Genomic DNA, 24536 nt, shown 5'->3' on the forward strand with positions numbered 1-24536 from the left:
AAGCCCTGCATATTTTGCAAGTGGAAATCTGCAATTTATGCCGCAAAAGTGCAGCGTATTTTTAAAAATGCGGCCACCACATAAATATGCAGACTTTGGCTGATTAAGCATTGAATCATGCGATTGCAAAATCACGTTTTTCTGGAGGTACTGACCAATATGCACCTTTTCGGTATAAAAGTGTACTTCTTTTGTTAAGGTACCACCTCAGTGACAACTTTTGTACCTTGTACCTTTTTTCTCTACCTTAAATGCACTATAAGACAGTTTAGCATCTGCTAAATGTGGCATTGGCATAAAAGTTTAAATATTTAAAATGTAAATATTAAAGAAACTCGTTTTATTAGATTTAATATTCTGACCTCAGCAACGTCTTTGCTTCATTTCCTTTCATTGTTGCCTCCAGGCAACATACCTAAAAAATATTTTTTTTTTAATGCAGGAACGCGTGCCGCAGTAGGGTTAAGCAGCCCAGCTAAAAAAGTGCTTTTATCTCTACTACTGCTGTATCCCATGAGGTCAAAAACTGTTCTTGCAACTAATCTCTTTCTTTAAAACCCAAACGGTTCCACTCAGTCCCACCTCTCCCATCACGTTTTAGCTTTGTATCTCAGCTTGCATCTGTGAAAACCAAAGCTTCGTCGAGCGTTCTCTAATTGAAAGCAGCCTGTGACCTTTAAGCTCATTTTCAGGGTCCGTTTTTATCATGCATGCAAGATGTTGCCTTTGTGAGTTCTTTGTAGTTTATGGTTACAAGGCGGCTTTAAGCCTGGTGTCTGGTTGGAGGAGGGTGGATCATTAAGGCTTTAGTATAACCAGAATAGCTCTGTTATGGCTGTGACTGCTTAAGAAAAAGCAATCAAATGTAGAGATCAGTGCTGTAGCTGTGCAGGAAAACAGTTGTCAGGTTTTACACATGGAGAGTTCTGTGATCGTTCAATATCATGATAACTTTTATTTCTTCCTCTTCTTCTTTCATCTGCTCCAGCAAACCTCGTTCTTCCAGCTTCTCCGTGCAGGCTGGCCTGTAAGTGTCCAGTATGTTTTTGAGGCATTATGTTTTGGTGAATAGATATATGGGATATTACTGATTCTCTTCTGTTTTCTGTGAGCTTGTAGAGAGCGCAGGGTCCACCTGGGCCGGAAGGGGAGATGGGAAGACCTGGGCCACAGGTGAGCCAGATTTTGTCTATGTAGCACCTAAGCGATACTGTATTTCACCCAAAAATGAAAATTTTGGCACCATTTACTCACTCTCATTTTATTACAAACCTGTATAAATGTCTTTGTTCTGATGAACACAAAGAAAGATATTTTGAGGAATGTTTGTAACCAAACCGAGGCCCCATTGACTTCCATACTATTCTTTTTTCCTGCTGTGGTAGTGAATGGTGCCTGTGATGGGTTTGGTTACAAACATTTCTCAAAATATCTTCTTTTGTGTTCATCAGAACAAAGAATTTTATACAGGTTTGTAACAACATGAAGGTGAGTAAATTATGACAGAATTTTCATTTTTGGGTGAACTATCTCTTTAATGAGGCTTTGATGCATCACCTGTATTACACTGAAAAAAATGATTCATTGAATTTAATCAATTTTTTTAAGGTAAGTGGTTGCAAACAATGTATTTAAGCTATATTTAAACAAAAAAGATTAGTAAGGTAAAAAAAATATAAAACTTTTGTTTAAATGTAGCTTAAATAAATTGTTTGTAACCACTTACCTTAAAAAAATTGATTAAATTCAATGAATCATTTTTTTTCAGTGACCCACCCAGATTCGCGAAATGTATTATCTATAGTCACGTACATTTTTTATTCTTTTTCGATACTGTCACGAATTTCCTCATTTTTTTTTTTTTGTGACCGTATCACAAATCTCTGTTTACGTGTCATTGTCACGTATTGGTTACTCAACTGCTTTTTCCTATTTTCAAACCATTTTCCTGAGGTTTAGGGTTAGATTTGGTGTTTGCGTTAAGATGTCACTTTAAGTATTGGTTTATACTATTTTTTCTGATTTATTTATTTATATTTTCTGATTTTTTTTTCATTGTCGCCTGGTGTTAGGGTTAGAGTTGGGTTTGGGTAAGTATGTCATTTATGTAAATTTAACCCTAAACTGAAGCGACAATGGTAAGAAAATAGGACAAAACAGTTGAGTAATCAATACGTGACAATGACACGTAAACAGAAATTTGTGATACGGTCACGAAATAACACGGGAATTCGTGACAGTATCATGGAAAAGAATCAAAACGTGACTATACAGTAGGTACATAATTTCGTGAGACTGGGCTGGTATTACACACCTGAGTATTTCCTGATATTAGGTAACAACTGGTCTGCTAAATTAGCATCTCTTTCTGTCCATGTTTTTTCCTCCAGGGACCACCTGGAGAACCAGGTGATCGAGGGCCTGAAGGGCGAATGGGAGACATGGTAATGTCTTTGGGCTCCATCACATTCATTTTGCATAATGTGTTTGATGTTATGTGATGTAAAAACCAAATGTGTACCAGTAAAGAGAGAAGGAACTACTTCAGATATTAATGTTCGTTTTTGATGATGTCACTTAATCCACCTAGTCACTGAATATACCAGTAGCTACAATAAATATGATTTTTGGGGGTGGGTTACAGTATTCAGGTTTGGCAACTCCTGCCTTTTTTACATCTGTTTGCGAAATAATAAATGAAGATCCTCTTAGGTGTTCCTGTAGCTTAATTGTTAGAGCTTTGCTTTAGTGGTCCAAAAGTTTGTGGCTTCGAGTCCCAGGGAAAACACACATACTGACATACTGATGAAAATATATAGTTTGAATGCACTGTACATTGCTTTGGATAAAAGCGTCTGCCGAGACTTAACCACAGATGTAAACAAAGGCTCTTGAATCTGAATTCCCCATTGCGGTTTGTATGATTTAATATGACAGTTACATGTCGCGTCTGTGCTGCTAAAAGGCATCAGATGGCTTGCAATCGCAGTTCTGTTTATTTTCCCAAGAGTGCATGCAACCTTATTTATATCTGTCTTTGTGACAGATACTGCATGCTATATTATGATGGCCTATGCCAGGATTAGTTTTGAATGACAGTAAATATAAGGCTGGCACTACCTCAGTGATTTTGACACTTTGGCATGACCAATGAAAAATAACACAGTAGCCTGTAGTAGACGCAAATTTGTGTGTCCAGTCCTTTTACCTCAAAGCTCATGCCTCATATTTCAGTCGCTGGCCGATTGTATCATTCACACAAGAACGGATGAATGGATTTAGATGTTTCTGCAGGGCTGGCCAACATAGCATCTAGGATTTAAAGGTGCATTGTATAACTTTTAGGAGGATCTCTTTTCAGAAATGCAATATAATATACATAACTGTATTATCAGTGGTCTATAAAGACCTTACATAATGAACTGTATTGTTTTTATTTCCTTTGAATGAGACGTTTTTTATCTACATATACCATGTGTCCCCCTACATAGAAGTCACCATTTTGCACCGCCATGTTCCTACAGTAGCCCTAAACGGCCAAACTGTTTTATAGAGCGTGTTTCACCACTACGTTGTCTCAGACGATGACATGTTTGTCCTGTGGTGGCAACCGTAGCTTCATTATGCGTTTCGAAAGATAGGGTTGAACTGTGGACTTTGGTTGCAATACACTATCTCACCACTAGATGCAGCTAAAATCGACACAGTGGACCTTTAAACCCACTTTTAAGTTATGTCTGTCTATTAGTCTATTACCTTACATCTGTTGAATTCACCTTATGTCTATACCATAGACTGTACAAAAGATGGACGTAGTGTCCGTGACGTCACCCATAGGTTTCTGAAGATCGTTTTTGAAACCAATAGTAGGCGGTGCCTCTCGTCACCATCTTCGCCGTGCGTCACCATACATCACTCGCGGATATCCAAAATGGGTAAAGAGGCGGGACGTGGGTTAAGCTGAGGTGGCAGGTTGCTAAAACCACGCCTGCCTTGCTCGACTCTAGTGACAGCAGTGGCAGCTCACCTGTCACTCAAGTGGCCACGCCCTTAATTATGCAGAACATTAAGGCTTAATATAATTTAAATGGATAAGTTACAAAAAAATTCACCCCACTCACAGTTGTCATGAAGGGCAAAATTAGCTATACAAACTAAAAACTATTTTTGTACCTGGCTGTAAATTTATTATTTTCTAATGTAAAGTTGGGCATTTTAACATGGGGATTGACTCCATTTTGGAGGCCAGTCGATGAATTGCAGTTTAAATCACTTCAGTACTGGCTTCATCAGTGAGATCGATAGGTTGTCCCTCGGTCTATACGCAATATCACTGCAACCACAACACCCTACCAATTACAATGCAATGCACTACAAGACACCCTTATCTCATTAATAGACCCTGATACCAACAATATTTTAGCTTTGTATAGTAGCATTTTATAAACAAGCATATAAGCAAATGTACTTTTTATGCCACCCACTTCTCCCTAGGTTTTTGCTTTTTTCTGTGAGTTGAATTTTGCTGCATCATCTGCAATCTATGCATTATGAAAACAGGCGATTCATCCAAAAGCTTCTGGAAGTGGGTGATTCTCACGAAAACTTGGTTTTAAAAATGTCAAGCATGAAAATGTAAAAATTGCTTAAATTTACTTTTATTCCCACCAGACATTGAAAAACAAAGTCTGGAGTAAATGGGAACATTAATTTAAAAACTTTTACTTATCATTTAACACTTTTTGTAACATAATTTAAAAAAATTAGTCCTAAAAATATCATTACCGCAACAGTCAGAAAACATCAACACTGACATATTTTCAAAATGACATGACAAACCTGAAAGAACATAATTTGGAGATTCTGCACATGCATTTAAAATCAAAGTATTATGCTTCTATTAATTAAATTAACATTTAATAAGCATCTGTTGCGGTAATGATAATCAAAATGTCGTGTAAGCATTCTGACAAGACAATATTTCAAATTAACTGTAAAAAAAATGATCTTACCTGGTAGCCATCTTGAAGTAACTGGTCCATGTGCTTGGTCACTCAAAATCAAACTTTATTAAAATTCTGTATGTGTGCTTAAACTGTTCTCAAAAAGTGGAGGATGAGAACATCAGGCATGGACACATCATTTTCCTAATTTTTCTTCATTATTATTATACATGAATATTCAGTAAATATTTTTTCTGTCATTTAAAGTAGTCCAGCAAAACATCCATTTATTTTTTTCCCTAATATTTTTGTGTTCATTTGATTAAATTACAACATAACGCATGTTCAAACACAGCCGGACACATTGCGGTAATGAGAATTTCAGCATTGTGTTAATTCTGATGCTTTTTAATGTTACTATATTACACATTTTAAAGCTAAAATCATTAGTGCCGTGGTGTTTCAATGGTTTCGTGAGAATCACCCAAGTATCGTTTTATATGCTACGTGATAATGATCTAAGTGAATATACTGTAGGCGATGCCATTATGATTACCATTGCAATGCATCTTTCCCCCATTTATGATTTGTTTTACCATTCTGTAGGGTGATCCTGGCCCTAAAGGTGTTATAGGTAGAGCAGGTGTCCATGGAAAGGATGGAGAAAATGGGTTGGATGGACTTCAGGGGCCTCCAGGGATTCCAGGGCCAAAGGTCAATCCATGCATAACATCTGTGTTGTGACATGATACACATAAAATGACTCTTGTAATAGTATGATCCACACAATATTCATTTTGGTAAACAATTATTTCAAGTATTTCATTACAGCATCTTGACCTGAAAATAGTTGTTGTTTTACTGTGTATGTTAACACAGGGTCCCTTGGGCTATAAAGGAGAATCAGGCTCACCTGGAGAGAAGGGGGAGGAGGTAAGATAGTTATAGATAATGTGAAGGTAACTAGTGGTTAAAGATTGGTATTAGTAACTGAAAGATTGTTGGTTTGATCACCCAAAAGGCCAATCTGTTACCTTTAACTTACACTGTTTATTTAATTGCAGGGCCTTATGGGACCAGAAGGACCATGTGGAGAAATGGGAAAAGCCGGTGAGAAAGTAAGCTATGATTAAACCAACAGTCAATACAAACACACCATGTTGGTGCATTGCTTGAGATAATTGTATGTATTGCCATCTAGTGGTCTGAAAAATAATTGTGTACTTAAATTTTTATTTAAGCCCTTGGGGTAATTGTAAGTGTTTGTGGAATTGTAAAACCTGTGGTTTATCTTTATAGGGTTTAAAAGGAGCACCTGGCCCTCCTGGTTCTCTCGGACCTCCTGTAAGTTTACCAGTGTTTGTCAAACTATGATCATTTACTCCTTAAATAACATCTGACTTTAAACTATATTTACAGTTCCTAAAATTTTTGTTATCATTTTAACATCACTTGTCTGTATTTGTAATTCTTTTTCAGGGTCCTCAAGGCATTAGAGGGCTGGAGGGCGCAGAAGGGTCACCAGGGCCAGATGTAAGCAAAGCCATGATGTCTATTTACAGTCCACCAATTACAAAACATTTGTTTATTACATGCACATGTGTACAAAACCTCCCAGTAAAGGTTTTTTATATATAATTATTCATTTTTACAGGGGGATGATGGGATAGATGGACCACCTGGTCCTCCAGGTCCACCAGTAAGTAGCATAGATTGTCAACAACAACAAAATAATACTGTATTGCTTTGTTTATATCAGCTTTAGGGCCTTATCAAGAAGATCTAGAGTTCACATTACAGTATCACCTTGCTGTGCCAAATGATTGAATAAATGTGCATTATACTATAAGCCGATGTGTATATAAATGTTTTTAGGGACCTAATGGTTGGACAGGTGTAAGCGGTGCACAAGGACCTAACGGGTCTCGTGTAAGTGAAACTGTTCTTTATAATTGTGATACCTTCTATATAATTTGTTCTAGATGTACAATTTTGTTTGATTTTTTTTAGGGCGAACCCGGGCCTGCAGGAGCTGTTGGCCCGTCAGGGAAACAGGTATGTCATTTGTTATTTGGAGTTGCGTAAAGTTACTGATAAATGGCCTGTACATAACCCTTTATGTTATAATTAGGGTCCTCAGGGATTAGAGGGACAGATCGGACCTCCAGGGCCCAGGGGCCCGCAGGTGAGTGGTAATTCATTACTCTAAAAATTGTAAAATGACTCAATGTTTTTGGTATAAATTGAATCCAGTGCCCAAAATAAATGAGAAAGTTTGTTTGAAAAGAGATTGCATAGTTGGTTGTTATACATTTTATGCAGATATACAGTAAGTGCATTAGGGTGGTCCTTATAATGGGTCAATTTTTTGTTTTTTAATGTTCAACTCTCACCTCCTAAATGTGTTAGGATATCAATAAAAACACACTCTGCCAAATTTTTAATTGTTCCTACAATATTTAGCGGTTGCTCAAAGCCTTTGAATATTTCCGAAATCACATTTTTGGCAAAACTGGACCATTTAAAAACACACGTAAAACTTGCTTCTTGGAGGGTAACTTCAGCCATTGTCTCAGTGTATATTGTCTATTGTGCTTCATTCACATTAAAGCTTTCTTGCTTTGAAAGACATATCAGAACTAAAACAGGAGTTATATTACACGGCTCTCTGGAATGCTTGATTCTGATTGGTCAGTTGAGACAGTTGCAGGTTCGTTCTTTTCAAATAATAATAGAGCAAACTCTAAATATTAAATAATATTGAAAAAATTTTGCTCAATTTTTTAATTTAGTTTTTCGAACATATTGGTGGGGTGAGACCATGAACTTTTAAAAGTTGAAAAATAAGGACCACCCTAAAGTGCATACTAAGGAACTAGCCTGTAGTAGACAACGATTTTTTTATCATGAAACATATTCTTGTTTTTTTTTTACAGGGACTGTCAGGTCGAGAGGGTTTACCTGGCCCGAAAGGAGAGCCTGTAAGCATACAGTTTTTTTTTCACTCTATAATATCTTCCTCTAAACTGGTTTAATTTTAATTTAAAGGTGATGTGTTTGTTTTTTAATGCCTAAAAATGTATTTGCAGAATCTGTAAATATGCTATTTGTAGGTTGATTAGTTGAAAACACTGTTTAAGCATTTGTTTATGTATCCCAACTATGTCATTTGTCTCTCACAGGGACCTGAAGGGCCGGTCGGCCCCCGAGGCGAGACAGGATTTGAAGGACTAATGGTAAAAGTCAAATGCAGTTCAAATGTAGTCAACATTTTATGGGGAAAACACAACTGATATATGGCTCGCTGATATTTTCAATATATGACATTCCTGTAAATCTTCCAAAAGTCAAATTCAAATTAGTTTGGGACTTTTCTCAGTAACAATACTGTGTATTTTTTAACTAGAAAAACATGACACAATGTTTAATGCTCTCTTAGCCAAGTGTGTTGTTTGATATTGAGAACATTGTCATGCTTTATTCTCTGTTAATCACTGACAGATGGAGCTTCTCCATCTCATCACAAGATGAACACAAGGTGTCTAGCTTAGAAAAACTATTCGGTTAAATACTGACATCACTATTAATGAACTTGAAATTAACCTGAATGTTAGAAATTAACCAGAACACCAAGATAACTGCAAACCTTACATTATTATTATTATTATTATTATTATTATTATTATTATTATTATTTAGGGTTCCCACAGGTTTTTGAAATCCTTGAAAGTTTGTGAATCTGGGGGAACAAATTCAAGGCCCTGGGAAGTTTTTGAAAATATACATACATGGATACAGGTCATTGAAAGTGCTTGAATCTATTTTGTGCAAGAAGTCTTCTGGAAAAAAATCCATATTATTCCCTGTGTAGTGTAGGATAATATCATAAAAGTTCTAGACTTTTTAAGCACATGTGCTAAACTGTTCGCTTTAAATGCTTATATCTTCTGTATGCGAATGTTGATTCATACCAAAATGCTTTTTGGCATAGTGGTGTTTGACACATAAAAACGTCTCGGGTTACGTATGTAACTGTTGTTCCCTGAGAAGGGAATGAGACGCTGCGTCTCCCTTGCCATACTTCCCTGTAATGCCGTCTTTGGCAATATTTCAGATAGCGATATACTTCCTGGCTCTCGCGTCACCCTGTCTTTGTCATTAAGCCTCACCATTGTTTAAATTTGATATACACATTCAGACGCACTTACCCTTGGAGGCGTCCCCAAAGTGTCACCGCAGTGACGCAGCGCGAGTTCCCTCGAAAGGGAACTGTACCAAAGTATCCTTAAAGGTAACACAATTGCTCTCAGTTGAAATGTGTCCTCACATTAAGTCTTTGAATTTGACGGTATTGGACCTGGACCTAGAAAGGCCCAGAATTTGAAGTTAACTAAGGTGTGGGAACCCTGATTATTATTATTTCAAAAATTACAATGTCCTTTAAAAAAAACATCCAAATCAAATAATGAACTCTTTTATTCCACTTTTTCATGTTAAACAATGATTGATTAAATGTAGCCAAAGCCAAATCTTTGTGCTCTGTATGTTAGAGTACTAAATGTACATCACACATTCTTATGGTTGTTACCCTTCTTTATTTTAGGGCATGTTAGGAGCACATGGCCTGAAAGGATTCCCTGGCATCAATGTAAGTTCACAACGTCTGTTTATACATCGACTACACATCTGTTTATTTCTGCTCTAATGTTCCTTACTGTCTTGTTAGGGTAACAGAGGACCTGAAGGTGACAAGGGAGACATTGGACCAAAAGGGAACAAGGTAAATATTTATTAAGCACAGCATAGTTTAATTCCAGCTGGTCATTATCACAATATTAACAAGGTGGACTCATCTGCCACAAATAATAAGTACCTTACTTATCATAAACAATCCTCTCCCAGGGTAGCAGAGGTTCACTAGGGGTACAAGGCATTCAAGGTGAGCAGGGTCCTACAGGCTTTCCTGGTTTTCCAGGAAACCGAGGTCTACCAGGAGAGCAAGGGTTTCAGGTATGAGTTACACTTATATTAATATATTTTCCTGATGTACAATTACCTAAAAAAGTCACATTTACATTTGTACTTGTCTGTCCATCGTAACAGTCATTTAAGGAGTCTTAATACTCTTCCTTTAAACACAGGGTGAGGATGGTGAAGCTGGTCTGGATGGCAAAGTGGGCAAGGAGGGGCCAAAGGTCAGAATTGCGCTTTATTACAGAGATTGCGATTGACAGTGTGCTAGATTATGAAAACACTCAATTTGACATGAGTTTTACAATATTCTTAATTACTAATGTCTAATCTTGGTTTTAATGAAGGGGAACAAAGGTGCTGAAGGCCTTCAAGGAAAGCCTGGCCCTAGAGGGCTTAAGGTAATTTGATTTTTTGCCATAGTATCTTTCATATACTGTATTTGCTTTTCATTCAAATTCATCTCATTGATTGTCTTGTTTTCAGGGTCGAACAGGGCAGAGGGGTCATGCCGGCATGCCTGGACTCCCTGTAAGTGTCCAAGAAAGGCACAAAGGCAAAAAGAGATTAGGCCAAATCTGTACCATCGCAGCTTAAGAAAGTCTTTTGTGCAGGATGTCAGTTTTATATTGTGTTTATTGCAGGGTTTACCTGGCTCACCAGGACCTGTTGGAGCTGAAGGAAAGCCTGGTACACAGGTTCCCATTCTATATTCTAATACCATGACGACTGTAAAATAAGCATCATTTTTATATACTGTATGCATGCACCATGTACTGTACTGTAAATTAATAATAGTATTGTGAAAGCACATAAAAATGACATGATATGTGACCCTGGACCACAAAACCAGAAGGGTAAATTGAAAGTTGAATAAATAAGCTTATTTAAAGAATCTGAGGGTGCAAAAAAAATCGCCTGGCTTTAAAGTTTTCCAAATGAAGTCCTAACCAACACATATTACTAATAAATATATTACTGATCAATATTTTTTATATATTTCCAGTAGGAAATTTACAAAATATCTTCATGGAACATGATCTTTACTTAATACCCTAATCATTTTTGGCATAAAAATCCTTAATATTGATATCTTTGGCTATTGCTACAAATATACCGGTGTGACTTATGACTGGTTTTGTGGTCCAGAGTCACATATAGTTTCTACTTGTAAGTCTAACAATTTGAAATAATTATATTGTGATGGCATCTATCATGTTATTGATTGAAAACCATATTTACAACATGTACTATAGTATATACATGGTACTTCAATCTCAACGTACAAACAGGATATCATTGCCATAGTTTCCTCAAATTACTTTAACCAACACTTTGGTTACACGTTGTTTCATTCAGCTCGATTTTAATTGTTCTTTCTTATTCTTCAGGGACCGCAAGGCCTTGTGGGTAATGCAGGAAATAAGGGACCAATGGTGGGTTCAACTCTCTTTGTAGAAAATTCCACCAACCCATAGTTTTAAAGGGGGCATTTCACGAAAATTTAACTTTTTCCATGTGTAATTGCTATAATTTGATCCCCAGTGCTTTGATCAATCTAGAATTTGTGAAAAAGAACAACCCAGTAACTTAGTTTTGGTAAACCATTCTCTGCAAGCATGTGAAAAAATAGGTCATTGAAATGTGGCTCCCCTTGTGATGTCAGAAGGGGATCTTATTATAATAATACCGCCCCTTAATCAGCTTACAGCTGTCATTTAGTGCAGAGAGAGAGAGAATAATTGACAGCACAATTGGGTTTTAGTTTCAACAAACCACCATTATGGCGATCAGTGTTTGCATTTCATCAGTTCATTTGTATTTAAAATGACACACCCAAAAACGGCACATTTTTGCTAACACCAACAACGTGGCAATTTTGAGCTAAAACTTCACATATATATACTCTTGGGACACCAAAGATTTTTTTTTACATCTTAAAAAAGTCTTGTGAAATGTCCCATTTAAAGTCTATACTGTTTTTATATGGGTTAGTTATTAAAGGGACACTCCACTTTTTAGTGGACTTTGCTGCCGTAACATGGCTGCTTTGTTATGGCAGCAAAGTCCTTGATTATTACGCCAGTTTGAGATTATAGTTCCTAGCCATATTGGCCTAGAAAATCGCAACTTTAAATTTTTCGTTGGTCTTGGTACACAATGTAACTACAGAAGAGTCAAGTTTTAAATAGGAAAAATTTCTTTGGTTATTTTTTAGCGCAATGCTAATGGTCTAATCAGATTCAATGAATTATGCTAAGCTATGTTGAAAGTGCTAGCGCCAGACCTGGAGATAGGCTGAATGGATTCCAAAACAGTAAAAATCTAATGTTTAACTCTAGTGGAGCTGGAAAATAAGCATATTTTTTAAAAAAAAGTGGAGTGTCCCTTTAATGCAGCCACTGTACTAAAAAACTATTTATGTAGGATCTGTAACTGACATGAGCACTTTCTGTAATAAAGTAAGAGTCAGTGTTATCATGACTCCACCAGATTGAGCATCTGCACGGGGCATTTAAAAACAAATGACCACATTTTATAGAGGATGGGCTATGCCTTTTATGAATCATAAAGAGGTTATACAAACAGAGGTGGGCGTACCCTGTGCTGTCAAAGTTTCATTTGCACCATACCAACTATAAAGACTTCAGTAAAGTGCAGTAGGCCTTGACAGTAAAGGTCAATGGTTTGTAGCAACTTGAGGTTCTCAATCTTGGCTGGTTTCTCAAACCTTTAGGGATTGCAAGGGATTGCTGGAGAGTCTGGTCAAGATGGACCACCGGGGTCTATGGTGAGTTTTCTTTACTATTCCCTGTCAGTGTCACATACCTTTTAAAAATAATTTAAAGGGCTGAATTTAAAGCATTAAAGTTTGATTTCACTCATTGATATCACATTGATTTTAATCGTTCAAGATATCAAGGTAAAATTTTCACAGAATGTCTTTTCGATTGTCATAGACTAAATCACACGTGTTGTTAAAATGTAAAGTTTTAAAGAGAAAAGACATACAAGCAGGCAGGCAAATACAGTAGATGTGATGCTACCTATAGTAATAAATGTGTTTTAATAAAAGGGTCCACCAGGACGAGACAGGCCTATGGGCAGTCCAGGACCACCAGGAGAGAGGGTAAGTTTATGACCTGTTTGTTTGCTATAACCATACAGTTCATGTCATCGTGCAAATTTTATGTGATGTGTTTGTGTGTATTTCTTCTAGGGTTTTACAGGAAAGACAGGATCGGAGGGACCACAGGGCCCTGTTGGCATGTATGTAAGTGACCCCTCCACAGGGCTCTTATAAAGAGGAATGGGAAGAGAATGATGCGTAAGGTAATGTTTTTTTGTAGTGGCTCATTCTGTGCATTCTCTCAAGGGTTTCCCAGGAAACTTGGGCATGAGAGGAAGACCAGGCCACACCGGAGAGAGAGTAAAGACACGTTACTCTTTCAGCCTTAGCCATCACACAAACAATGCATTATTTTATGAAATTATTTATGATATTCATCAAAACTAACTTTAAATTAATAAGTAAATTTATTTATTTTGCAGGGAGAGCCAGGTTCTAGAGGACCTCCGGGACCTGTTGGGAAGCCTGGACTTCCAGTAAGTGTGTGAGAGAGCTTGTCTAACTAATGTCAAACCATTATTATTATTATTATTATTATTATTATTATTATAACCGTTCAGTTGCCACAGGTGTAATACTGTGTCATTTGTATGCTGTAGTGACTAATGTTCTCAACCTTTATGTGTGTTGTTTAGGGTCCCCCTGGTCCAGTAGGCGAGAAAGGCATGTCAGGACCCCAGGTATATTCCACTACTGAAAAATATTAAATATCATAAAAGATAAACTCACTGGGACCTTACTGGTGTGCTATGGTTAAAAGGGATAGTTCAACCAAAAATGATATTAAACCCATGTTTACTAACCCCCAAGGCGTCCGAGATGCATATGTCCATTATTTTTCAGACAAGCACATTTTCCGTTATTTTAGAAAATGTCTTGGATCTTTCACTTGTTAACAGTAAAGTTACAGGGTCCACTTCCTTCAAGTCCAAAAAATTTGCTTTTATTCTTCCCCAAAGAAATCCAAACGGCTCCACGATGATAAACAAAGGCCTTCTGACGGTAATCTGTGCGGTGTTGTTGTAGAAATATCCATATTTAAAACTTTATAAACTAAAATAACTCGCTTCCGATAATGCCGCCATCTTAGACTCCTCTGTATTCAGGAGAGTATCAGCGTAGTGTACGCATTTTTTTTAGTGGCGTATGACAAATTCGGAAGGCGGGGGCACAGAGCAGCAGCAGAGAAACCTCTGTAAACTACGTACGCTCTCATCTTGAATGCGGACGCGACTAAGATGGCGGCGTTATCGGAAGCTAGTTATTTTTGTTTATAAAGTTTTAAATTTGGATATTTATACAACAACATCATGCGGATTACCCTCAGAAGACCTTTGTTTATCATCGTGGAGCCTTTGGATTTCCTTGGGGAAGGACTTGAAGAACGTGGACCCTGTAACTTCACATTTGATTAACTGAAAGATCTTAAACATTTTCTAAAATAACTGATAATGTGTTCGTCTGAAAAATTATGGATATGTGCATCTTGGAAGGCTTGGGGGGTGAGTAAATCATTGGTTTAATATCATTTTTGGCCGAACTATCCCTTAAAAATCATCTTTTTTTACTTTTCTGCAGGGCCAACGGGGGGATCCTGGGCCTTTGGGAACAGATGGAGCATGTGTGAGCATATTTCATTTACATTAACATTTGGCTGTTACTGTAAGTTTTAATGATGAATCGTAAAACTTATTTTATATGATTGATTGACTACTAAAGGGACCTCCAGGACTTCAAGGAGTCAGTGGGGCCATTGGAAAACCAGGACCACGTGGAAGTAAAGGACCACCGGGGGACCCAGGGCCAATCGGATCCTTGGGTGTTCCAGTAAGTAATAGTTTCCCTTATAGTACCTAATGATGGATTTCAAAAGTTTCACATTGAAGATTAGCATTGAGAATGATCTCAATTCTCTTTTCTTTTAGGGTCCTCAAGGGCCAAGTGGAGGGCCTGGTGTGGATGGGGAGAAAGGAGAGAAGGTGCACGTGATCAAGAGGCTTTTGGAACGGCATAAACTGTGCTATATTATTATATGACACATTTTTAATATGCTTGGTTTTGCAGGGAATGATGGGCCCCGCTGGTGACGATGGGCCACTTGGACTGGAAGGGCCCCAGGTTAGGCACAGAAAAGCTTACTATTATGGAACTTTTCCATTGCATAGTACCCCACGGTTTGGTATGGGTTGGGTCAGCTCACCTCACTTTGGCTTGGTTAGCTTTTCCATCAAGTTTACAGTAGTAACACTTTGGAATGGGAGGGATTATAGGCGCTGCCTACTGCTGTGACATCATACAAGTGAGAGCGTCTTTGTACATCCCCATACATTTATTTATTTCTCAGTCCACCACAAAATTAAAATTGGCCACCACAAATAGATGTTTGCACATACGTTTATCACTACCTCTGTCTCACATGACAGTTTCTGTACAAACACCAGTGACGTCGGTCGACACGCTCTGCTGAGCTTTATTTAAGTTGCATTTAAGCATATATTCGGACCTGCGCGTCACGAATGTGCCATTACAAACAGCAAGTCTGGAAAAAAACTGTTATGGTGTTCCTGATTCTCAATCTGTGGATGTTTTCAGGGCCGGCCCTGGCCAATTTGCTGCCCTAGGCAAGATTTCACCTGGTGCCCCTAATCACAGACAATTGTGTTCCGAGCATTTTGTTCATAAACTTACACAGAAACAAACTGCACAGCTTTGTCTTGTTTTTCTTTATTTTGAAAATATTTTGGAAACACACACAAACCCTGTCAGGCATTTGATCTTGACATTGTTAAAATCTTGTCTTTTTACATGTTTTAACACTGTACAATTACCTTAAAATATTTAATTTTGTATAAGAAAACGGCTCTTATTTATGAAATATTAGTAGCATATTATGGTGTCTCGGGAGATTGTGCTTATTGTTAAATAGCTGTGTGGCTATACTGCAATGAAGCGGCAGTTTAAAATATAAACCCAGAATTCAGCGAACGTCTAGAACAAGGAAACGAAAACAACAATCAGACCGAGACGCGGGATTTACATAACGTTACACGGACCATGTTTTAATGTCAATGTTTCTGGCCAGAAATACCAACCTGTTCACTTTGTCTGATATTAATAAGCTGCACATTGGACTGCAGGCTGCTCGCCGCGGTGCTGAAGACCCGCTCTGACGGAGTACTGGTGGCACTTATGCACAGATATTTACATGCAACCTATTGTAAACTATTATTCGTTATTATATAATTATTATTCGTTATTTTACTTTATTATTTCCACTTAAGAAGAGTTATGGCCAGCAGCGGCCAGCAGCCAGCACTCCAGTGCGCAGCTTATTAATACCAAATAAAGTGAACAAGTTGTCCAGAAACATTGAAATTTAAACATGGTCTGTGTAACATTATGTAAATTCATTAATAAGTGTTGTTTTCTTGTGCAAAATTAAATATTTATAGTTAAATGTGTATATACATTAAAAAAAAATTGGGGCGCACGGACGCCCCAAGGGGTATGTTTTTAATCGCTAAAAGGGAGTTTGGGAACTTACAGTAAAGCACAGATGTCAAAATATTTGCTCGAGCGCAAGCTAGCATGAAGGTAAAGCTAATTTTTTTACATTATAGCGATGACGCTGGTAGTGACGATTCTCTCAGACCAATCAGTGATCTACAGTGTTTTCACGTAATGTTTTGGTATCAGCTTGGGTTTCTAGGAACCCCAGCCGAGGTTGTACTAAAAAAGTATTGAGTACTACGTACTGCGCCCAGTGGAAAAGCCCCCAAAAGTAAGCTGACCCGACCCAAACCAAATCGTGGGGTACTATGCAATGGAAAAGCGCCATTATATAAGAAAGCTGCAGTCTTGTTTGATTCTTGGTTCCTTTACAGGGTCTTCTTGGTCCAACAGGTTTGGAGGGGCCTCCTGGATGGAAAGGCGATAAGGTATGGTGATAGTTACTACGCCATTACCAATAATGGTTTTTAGATTTAAAAAAGTTTGTTTTTAAATATATTCACATACATCCAGGGGGACAAAGGTGCCATAGGAAAGACTGGTTCTCAAAGACAAAAAGGAGATGTTGGGCCTCCAGGTGCAAAAGGTCTAATGGGTCCATCCGGCCCAGCAGGTAGACAGGTAAGGGTCTGCAAAGTTATCTCTGAAGCCTATTTATCTCATTATATTTTATCTTTTGAAATGGTAATTTGGTCTTTATTGATAAAGGGTGATACCGGTCCAGCTGGTGTTATTGGTGATCCAGGCCCAAAAGGAGAAAAGGTTAATCATCTATACAGTTCACATTTGTACCCATCCCCAAACATTATGAACACATTGCCAATACAGTGACAATTGTACCGAAATGTAATAAGATGTTTGTAGTCATAAGTCATATTTTTTTCAGGGTGATATCGGGCCACGGGGGTTCACTGGTTTATAGGGGCCGTGGGGAGATGTGGGGAATCAAGGAGAGACGGGGTCAAAGGGAATCAAAGGACAGATTGGCCTGCAGGTGAGCCAAATCAGCATTTTATCATCACACATCATTTACATTATATTTCATCTACCCATGTCTGTTTCATCAGAAATTTCTTGTCATTAGTTCCCTTTTGAGTATGAGAGTATGGAAGACTTAAATAATTTAATTGTGCCTTTATTAGATATGTTATGTGTGTGTTTTTGTTAGGGTGAGCCAGGGCTCATGGGTGGCGTTGGTCCTGCAGGTCAGAAAGGTATAGAGGTGAGTGATATTTGACATCTTTTACAGTGAGTCTTTTACTGTATTTTACCTGAGAATAATTTAATAAGTTATTGATTTGATTCTGTTTAACTGTATTTTAGGGTGGAACAGGTCAACCAGGTCGAATGGTGCCAGACGGACCTCCAGGAAGCAAGGTGACACATTTTATTCTTCTTATAGGGTGCATCTTATCTTACTTAGTATGAATCAGTGAATCAGTATCGTGCACATGAACTGCATGTGTATTAGTACACTGAAATGATTTTGCGAATTGGACAGCTATGGACAGAAATAGTTACATTTCTTGATCTCACACCCATCTTCTTTTATAGGGAGAGGTTGGGCCCAGTGGTTTGCCTGGTGAACCAGGAGATGTTGGACCTGAGGTTCTGATTTATTAAAATATTTATTCATCTTTTGCAAAGCATATACTGTAACATGACACGTCTTGTTTAAATTCGAATAGTTTTCATTGTATGTCCAAAAATATTAATATTTGTTGTTTCACTGTGTAATATATTCGCCCTGTAATTTTGCTTTAAACCAGGGAATTGCAGGTCCCAAAGGTGTAAGAGGTGAGATGGGAAAAGACGGAGCACAGGTAAAGCTTGTTTTTTAGTTTTAAATGTGAACACTGTCTGTAAAATCCAGGCTCTGTTAATCTGATTTGAGCATCGAAATGTGATTCAATTTTATTTATATAACACTTTTCACAATTGTTTAATTGTTTCAAAGCAGCTTTACATTAAAAAAGCAGGAGAAAACACAGAAAAATCGATGCACAACATAAAAGGCAGAGTAAAGCGGTGTAGTAATAATGTAATGTATAGAAGAGAGTTCTAAGTTAAGCCAATGTCAGCTGACTCCCTAGGGGTTGAAAAAACTCCTAGGAGAAAAACCTTGTAGCGAAAGTCCTAGGTATATACTAGAAATATAAACAGGAAGCGGTCTGTGGATAGATAGATAGACATGTTTTGTTTGGAGCGATTCAGTTCAATAATAAGGATCTCTGTCTTATTGGAGTTTAGCATAAGGAAGTAATTTGCCGTCCAGTCACTGATATCACTAATACAGCCTGTTAGCTTAGAAAACTGGTGGGTTTTGCTATGATATGAGGAGATGTAAAGCTGGGTATCTGCATAGCCGTGAAAACTTATTCTAGTTTCTTGATAATAAGGATAGGACCTAGAACTGATCCCTGCGGCACGCCGTATTTAACCACACAGTGACATGACTTTTCCTCATTTACATAAACAAAGTGATAGCGATTGGTTAAATACACACAATGTACAGAAATATAATATACAAAATATACCCTGATTTAAAAAAAACTATTGTAAGATTGTAGCTGTAGCTGTGCTTTTAAAGACTGAATCACATATTGTCTAAGCTTCAAAATTAGCTTTTTTCCATACTAAATAATTTATGTTTCTGACAAATGTAATGTCAAAATAATGTGTAGTGTCAGTTTTTAAAGGGATACTTCACCGATTTAGCATTCAGCTTTGTATCTGTAGAAACCCGGCAGTATTACTGAATGACCATGTTTCCCTCCCTCATTTCCCCCTGAGAGGAGAGATATCTGCATTTTGGTTCTGCAAAAAAGTCCTCCGATGATGTAATATGACGATTTTTGCATCATCGGAGGACTTTTTTGCAGAACCAAAATGCAGATATCTCTCCTCTCAGGGGGAAATGATGGAGGGAAACATGGTCATTCAGTAATACTGCCGGGTTTCTACAGATACAAAGCTGAATGCTAAATCGGTGAAGTATCCCTTTAATATAATAAAGGCATCTGTCAGAATAACAGAAAACAACAATTCATCTCCTAGTGGCTTATTTGTTGTATATATTGCTGCTTAGGGTGGTGTCGGCCTGGTTGGTCCACAGGGTTTTTTAGGCCCCAAAGGTCTTCCTGGACCTGTAGGAGAAAAAGGAGATCCAGGTGATAAAGCAGAACCAGGGCCAGAGGTGAGCACACAATGAACTTTTCTATATTCTGACAACTTTAAAATGCCTGCAAATCCACTATTATCATCTTACTTTAGGGTCCAGATGGTCTTCCAGGTATTCAGGGACCACCGGGACTGCCTGGTTTAGAGGTAAAGACCATTTAAACCTGGAATATACTGTATTATAATGCACTGTATGGGCAGTAAGTCTGCAGTAATTGATTAACCTCAAAATTTTCATCACCACCAAGGGGCCACAAGGTGAACCAGGGGAAGCAGGCTTACCAGGTCAACCAGGATCTCCGGTTAGTGCTAAATAAGTGGTCTTCTGTGACTACACATCATGAATTACATTACATTTTTTTCTGTTGACATGTTGTCAAATTTAGTGTTTGGCCATTTATTATTGCATCACCCAAATCATATTCTGGTAACCGAGTTAAACAGGGCTGTTGTTGAAAAGACCCTGCCTCATTTTTGTTCTTTTACTCTTTTGTTATTCAGTATGTGCTTCTTTAACTCAAAAGTGCTGTTTGATCATCAGGCCTTTAATGAATTTTGATTGTTGCAGGGTCGCACGGGTAACTCGGGACCCGAAGGAAGAGAAGGGATGAAAGGAGAGAAGGTAAGGTCACAATGACCTTTTTGTTTTGCTTTCAGATGTAAGAACTGGTTGAGGTAGCCAATCAGAATACAGATTCTCTTATGCTCTTATCTGCAATTTCTTTTTATATTGATGAAATCTTTAGGGGGATGATGGCAAAAACGGAGCACCAGGAAAAGTGGGTCACATTGGACGAAGGGTAAGATAATATGATATTATCTAAAACTATAGTTTAGGTACTTTAGTTTAATACTGTACATCTCATGTAATATACCTCACTACATAAGTATGTATATATTTTTATTTTAAATCTATAATAAATTAATTAAATGAATAAATTAAATCGGTATATGTTTGTACATCCAAAGGGTAAAAGAGGCAAAGCAGGGCTACGGGGAACCAGAGGAGCAAGAGGAGAAAAGGTCAGAGATGAAATAAACAACATTTACATTTCACTAAAACACATGATGTGTTGAATTCTTGAATTATTTTATTTTTTTGATTGTCCAATAGGGAACAAAAGGAGATGAGGGAGAGAAAGGTCTTCCTGGATGGGGCGGAAGTATAGTAAGTAACGGTCCATGGCATTACTGTACCAATGAAATGTTGTATTTATATTCATATTTATGCTACAGTACTTACAGTTCGTTCAAGCTATACATTTATCAGTACCAGTTGAACTATACAGGAGCACTGTATTAAGATGGTTATGCACCAATTCGTGATCTATATAATGAATTATAAACTTCTTTTTTTTCTTTGTGTGACAGGGAATACCAGGGTTAAGAGGAGATCCTGGGGATAAGGGGGTTAATGGAGCTGAGGTATGTTTAAAATGTGCTCAGGTTGGACTTTTATGCCTTTTTTAAATGAGTTATTCATATTAATACCTTAACTATCGCATAATAGGGTGAGAAGGGGGAACAAGGGTCGCCTGGTCCACCTGGAAAAGACGGCTTAAAGGTAAAAAAAGTCCAAAAAAGGTGGCAATTTAGTGTTTAAAATAAGTCTTAAAAGAATCTTTGTTCTCTTTAGGGGAATCTAGGGCCACTTGGGCCTCCTGGACCTCCAGGACCAAAGGGGGAACAGGTAAGAGAAAAAATATGGTTTGGTATGGAATTTTTTTAGTAATTTTAAGTGCTTATGCTTGTAAAAATGTATATACTTTTCCTAAAGGGGAATATCGGCCATGCTGGGCCCAGAGGGATACCTGGAATACCAGGAATACCGGTAAATATAAAATTTTATATTTTAAAATATTTGTTAAACTATGAGCACCATTTTTTATTAATGTCGCACCTGCTGCAGATGCATTAACATGCAGCCTGTCCTTTCAAGATATGGAAGCACGGTTAATTCATTTTTAATGACACAAGTAGGGATAGCAAACTGCTTTATCGCAGGTGCAGTCTGTTTTATGTATAAATGAGCATGAAGATCATTTCTAATTTTAGTGTTGTTTATCTCCTCTATCCTACAGGGCTTGTTTGGAGACAAGGTATGAATTTAAATTTGTTGTCATAAATTAAAACAAAGCCGTTAAAGATTTAATCTTTAGTCTACCAAAGTTATTGTAAGTGAGACTACACAGATCAGTGCTGCAGATTAAACAGCCTTCAATAAAATAATATGTTGTTCATGTTAAATTTTATGTGTAAAATGTAAATTTTTAATCTTAGGGACTTAAAGGATTTCAGGGGCCTCCTGGGCCCCCAGGACTCACGGGCTTACCAGTAAGTTACATTCTTGTGAGCAACAGCAAACTATATGATAACAGTTTTTGCTTACAGAAAATGAAACAACTACTTATCAAATACTGTAAGAGTTTACAACCACATAATCTTCAGAGAAGATTTCTGTTTGTTTGATTATTGTAGGGCCCACCGGGTCCTCCAGGACCTCCAGGTCTTTCTCTGAATTTGACCCTGACCCAGATGAAGGTAAGTTGTAAGTTGTCTTAGTTTTGTTGACACTGTACACACATTGCAATTAGCTATTCAGATTTATGCTGTAATTGTGTACCTCTAATGGTACAGCAATGCGATAGCATCACAAAATCTGCACTGATATATCGCCCGATGATGCTTGCTATCCTTCTCAATGAAATATGGTAAAATGCTGCTATATCCAAAAGCCAGAGGGTGCTCTCGTGTAGAAACTCAATATGCACTGCAGACGAAGAACCATTACACACGCAGATATGACACACAGATCCAGGAAATGACTTAAGGATTTATTTATATTGCTGTTCTTCAAACCTTTTTAAGTATTTTCACGATAATAAAGAATATGTATAATGATTATGTTTGGCGCGTGTTGCGTTCTCAAATACATGTTTTAAACAACTCAAACTAACAGTGATTTCTGATCGATAAGGACTTACTGATCAAAAGCCGTAGTACATAAAATAGCCGTGAGTAATATTGGCTGTGCGATTCAAAATAGTTATCGGCCACGTATTATTAGTGTATATCGGCATTTATTGGTGCACCCCTAATTCCCAGGAACACAGATTCTAATAAAATAACCTAAAAAGTGTCTGACAAATTTGTGTGCACATGTAAATTGACGAAATTGTTTCCTGGTAATTTAAATCTGGTTTGAAACTAATATTTTTGTTTTTGAAGGATTTACCATAAATTGTTTTACTTAGGGGGCATGAACACCCTGCTGAAAGCATACCAGCAAGCCCAGCATATGTTGTGTTTTGGTTCTGGTTTGCTAGTGAACACCAGCTAAACCAGCATCAGCACCAGCATTAGCACCAGCATCCCATGCTGGTCATACCAGCAAGAGCAGCATATGTTGTGTTTTGGTGCTGGTATGCTGGGGACCACCAGCTAAACCAGCATCAAACCAGCATAGACCAGCATAATTCCCATGCTGGTTTGATGCTGTTTTTTTCAGCAGGGCACCAAGGCATTTACACCTCCGGCCGGCGTTTGTTTTTAATTGTCTCCAATGGATGCGCCTCACTTTTCAAATATGGCATCAGCTGGCGTTTTTTCCCACGCTAACTGTACGTTCACACCGCCGCCGGCTTGAGCTTCCAAAGTTACTGGAAGTCATTCATTTACAATGGAAGCCGGCTTCTCTCAGCTGCAAATCCATCGGCGTCGCGTTTTGGGTGTTTCGTCAGTCAGAAAGTTGAAAGAAGCTCAACTTTATGGTAATGAGCTATGATGCGGTTCAGCTAGCCTGGTCCAACCAGACTCTTGTACATTCATTTCATTTGTACAGAGAGTCTGGCCACGCTCCATTGCAAAGCGTTACTTTCGTTAAGGAGGGTCCTCTGTTGAAGTTTAAAACTATTGGATAACCAATCGCTAATGTTTGGTCGTGACGTATATCATGCACCGAAACCGGCTTGGAACAACAAGTAAGAATAATCAGACAAACAAAACTTAGCAAACCTGGTTTTTGCTCCGGCTTTAACTTCTGTATATTCGGCAGTTTTGCAACAACGGAACGAATAGATTTTCTCACGTCTTTCTCCGCTGCCATTACTGAACTACAACTCAAACTGACGCACGACCTCAACGTCATCGTTCTTAGCCACCCCCATCTGTTCGCTGATTGGTCCCGCAGATTTTTGCAGGAGAAAACGAAACTCTACGGAGCAGTCCCAGACGTAGTACTGAAGCGAAATGAAAATTAAGCGGAAGCACGTAGGAGGGCGGAGCCAGGCTACGATTCAGCGGCAAGCAGCGGCAAAATGCCAGCAACCAATTGGAATATAGCTTAGACGTTCTTCACTGGCTGATTCCGGAGAAACATACGATGTAAACTTTCGCTACTATCAAAACATTAGTTTTGAGAAAACAGATTTACAGTAAACGTACAGTCAGCGCCAGCTTTCTGCATTCAAAAATGTTTAAGTTTGGGTGAAACGCTCAGCTTGTCAATGTCACTTTCACTCGACCGTCCAATTACAGTGGAGGAGGGGTGGAACAAATACCACAACAAGCAACCAGTGCATTGTACAACACCTGATAAACAGAACAAAAGTATCATAGCAACCCAAGCGCCCAGCTGAAAAAACGCTGGCAAGCTCTCACAGTTGGCATCTGCCTGGCATTTTCAGCCACAGTTAAATGCTATGGTGTACACCCCCCCTTATGCTTTTTTAATCAAAGCCTAATTTACCTGTTTTTTACTGTATGTATATTCATATCTGTTTTATACATCTAACCTTGTTTTT

At 38.0% G+C, this 24536-nt stretch overlaps 1 protein-coding gene across 1 annotated transcript in view; it reads left to right on the forward strand.

Moving 5' to 3' along the window:
* LOC129423848 (uncharacterized) overlaps positions 1–24536 on the forward strand; it is a 94741-nt gene that overhangs the window by 64572 nt on the left and 5633 nt on the right. The window contains 54 exon segments of the mRNA XM_055180337.2: positions 989–1027; positions 1120–1173; positions 2391–2444; positions 5550–5657; positions 5823–5876; positions 6008–6061; positions 6243–6287; positions 6423–6476; positions 6598–6642; positions 6819–6872; positions 6954–6998; positions 7075–7128; positions 7880–7924; positions 8126–8179; positions 9547–9591; positions 9670–9723; positions 9846–9953; positions 10085–10138; positions 10262–10315; positions 10401–10445; positions 10559–10612; positions 11306–11350; positions 12652–12705; positions 12991–13044; positions 13135–13188; positions 13291–13344; positions 13467–13520; positions 13680–13724; positions 14623–14667; positions 14764–14871; positions 14970–15023; positions 15109–15162; positions 16929–16982; positions 17068–17175; positions 17263–17316; positions 17441–17548; positions 17723–17776; positions 17878–17931; positions 18109–18162; positions 18324–18377; positions 19643–19750; positions 19828–19881; positions 19983–20036; positions 20303–20356; positions 20481–20534; positions 20704–20757; positions 20849–20902; positions 21106–21159; positions 21245–21298; positions 21371–21424; positions 21512–21565; positions 21816–21833; positions 22015–22068; positions 22213–22275. Of these exon segments, the coding sequence (XP_055036312.2) occupies positions 989–1027; positions 1120–1173; positions 2391–2444; positions 5550–5657; positions 5823–5876; positions 6008–6061; positions 6243–6287; positions 6423–6476; positions 6598–6642; positions 6819–6872; positions 6954–6998; positions 7075–7128; positions 7880–7924; positions 8126–8179; positions 9547–9591; positions 9670–9723; positions 9846–9953; positions 10085–10138; positions 10262–10315; positions 10401–10445; positions 10559–10612; positions 11306–11350; positions 12652–12705; positions 12991–13044; positions 13135–13188; positions 13291–13344; positions 13467–13520; positions 13680–13724; positions 14623–14667; positions 14764–14871; positions 14970–15023; positions 15109–15162; positions 16929–16982; positions 17068–17175; positions 17263–17316; positions 17441–17548; positions 17723–17776; positions 17878–17931; positions 18109–18162; positions 18324–18377; positions 19643–19750; positions 19828–19881; positions 19983–20036; positions 20303–20356; positions 20481–20534; positions 20704–20757; positions 20849–20902; positions 21106–21159; positions 21245–21298; positions 21371–21424; positions 21512–21565; positions 21816–21833; positions 22015–22068; positions 22213–22275 (3117 nt within the window).

The sequence above is a fragment of the Misgurnus anguillicaudatus genome, chromosome 9, assembly GCF_027580225.2.
Source record: "Misgurnus anguillicaudatus chromosome 9, ASM2758022v2, whole genome shotgun sequence".
NCBI lineage: Eukaryota > Metazoa > Chordata > Actinopteri > Cypriniformes > Cobitidae > Misgurnus > Misgurnus anguillicaudatus.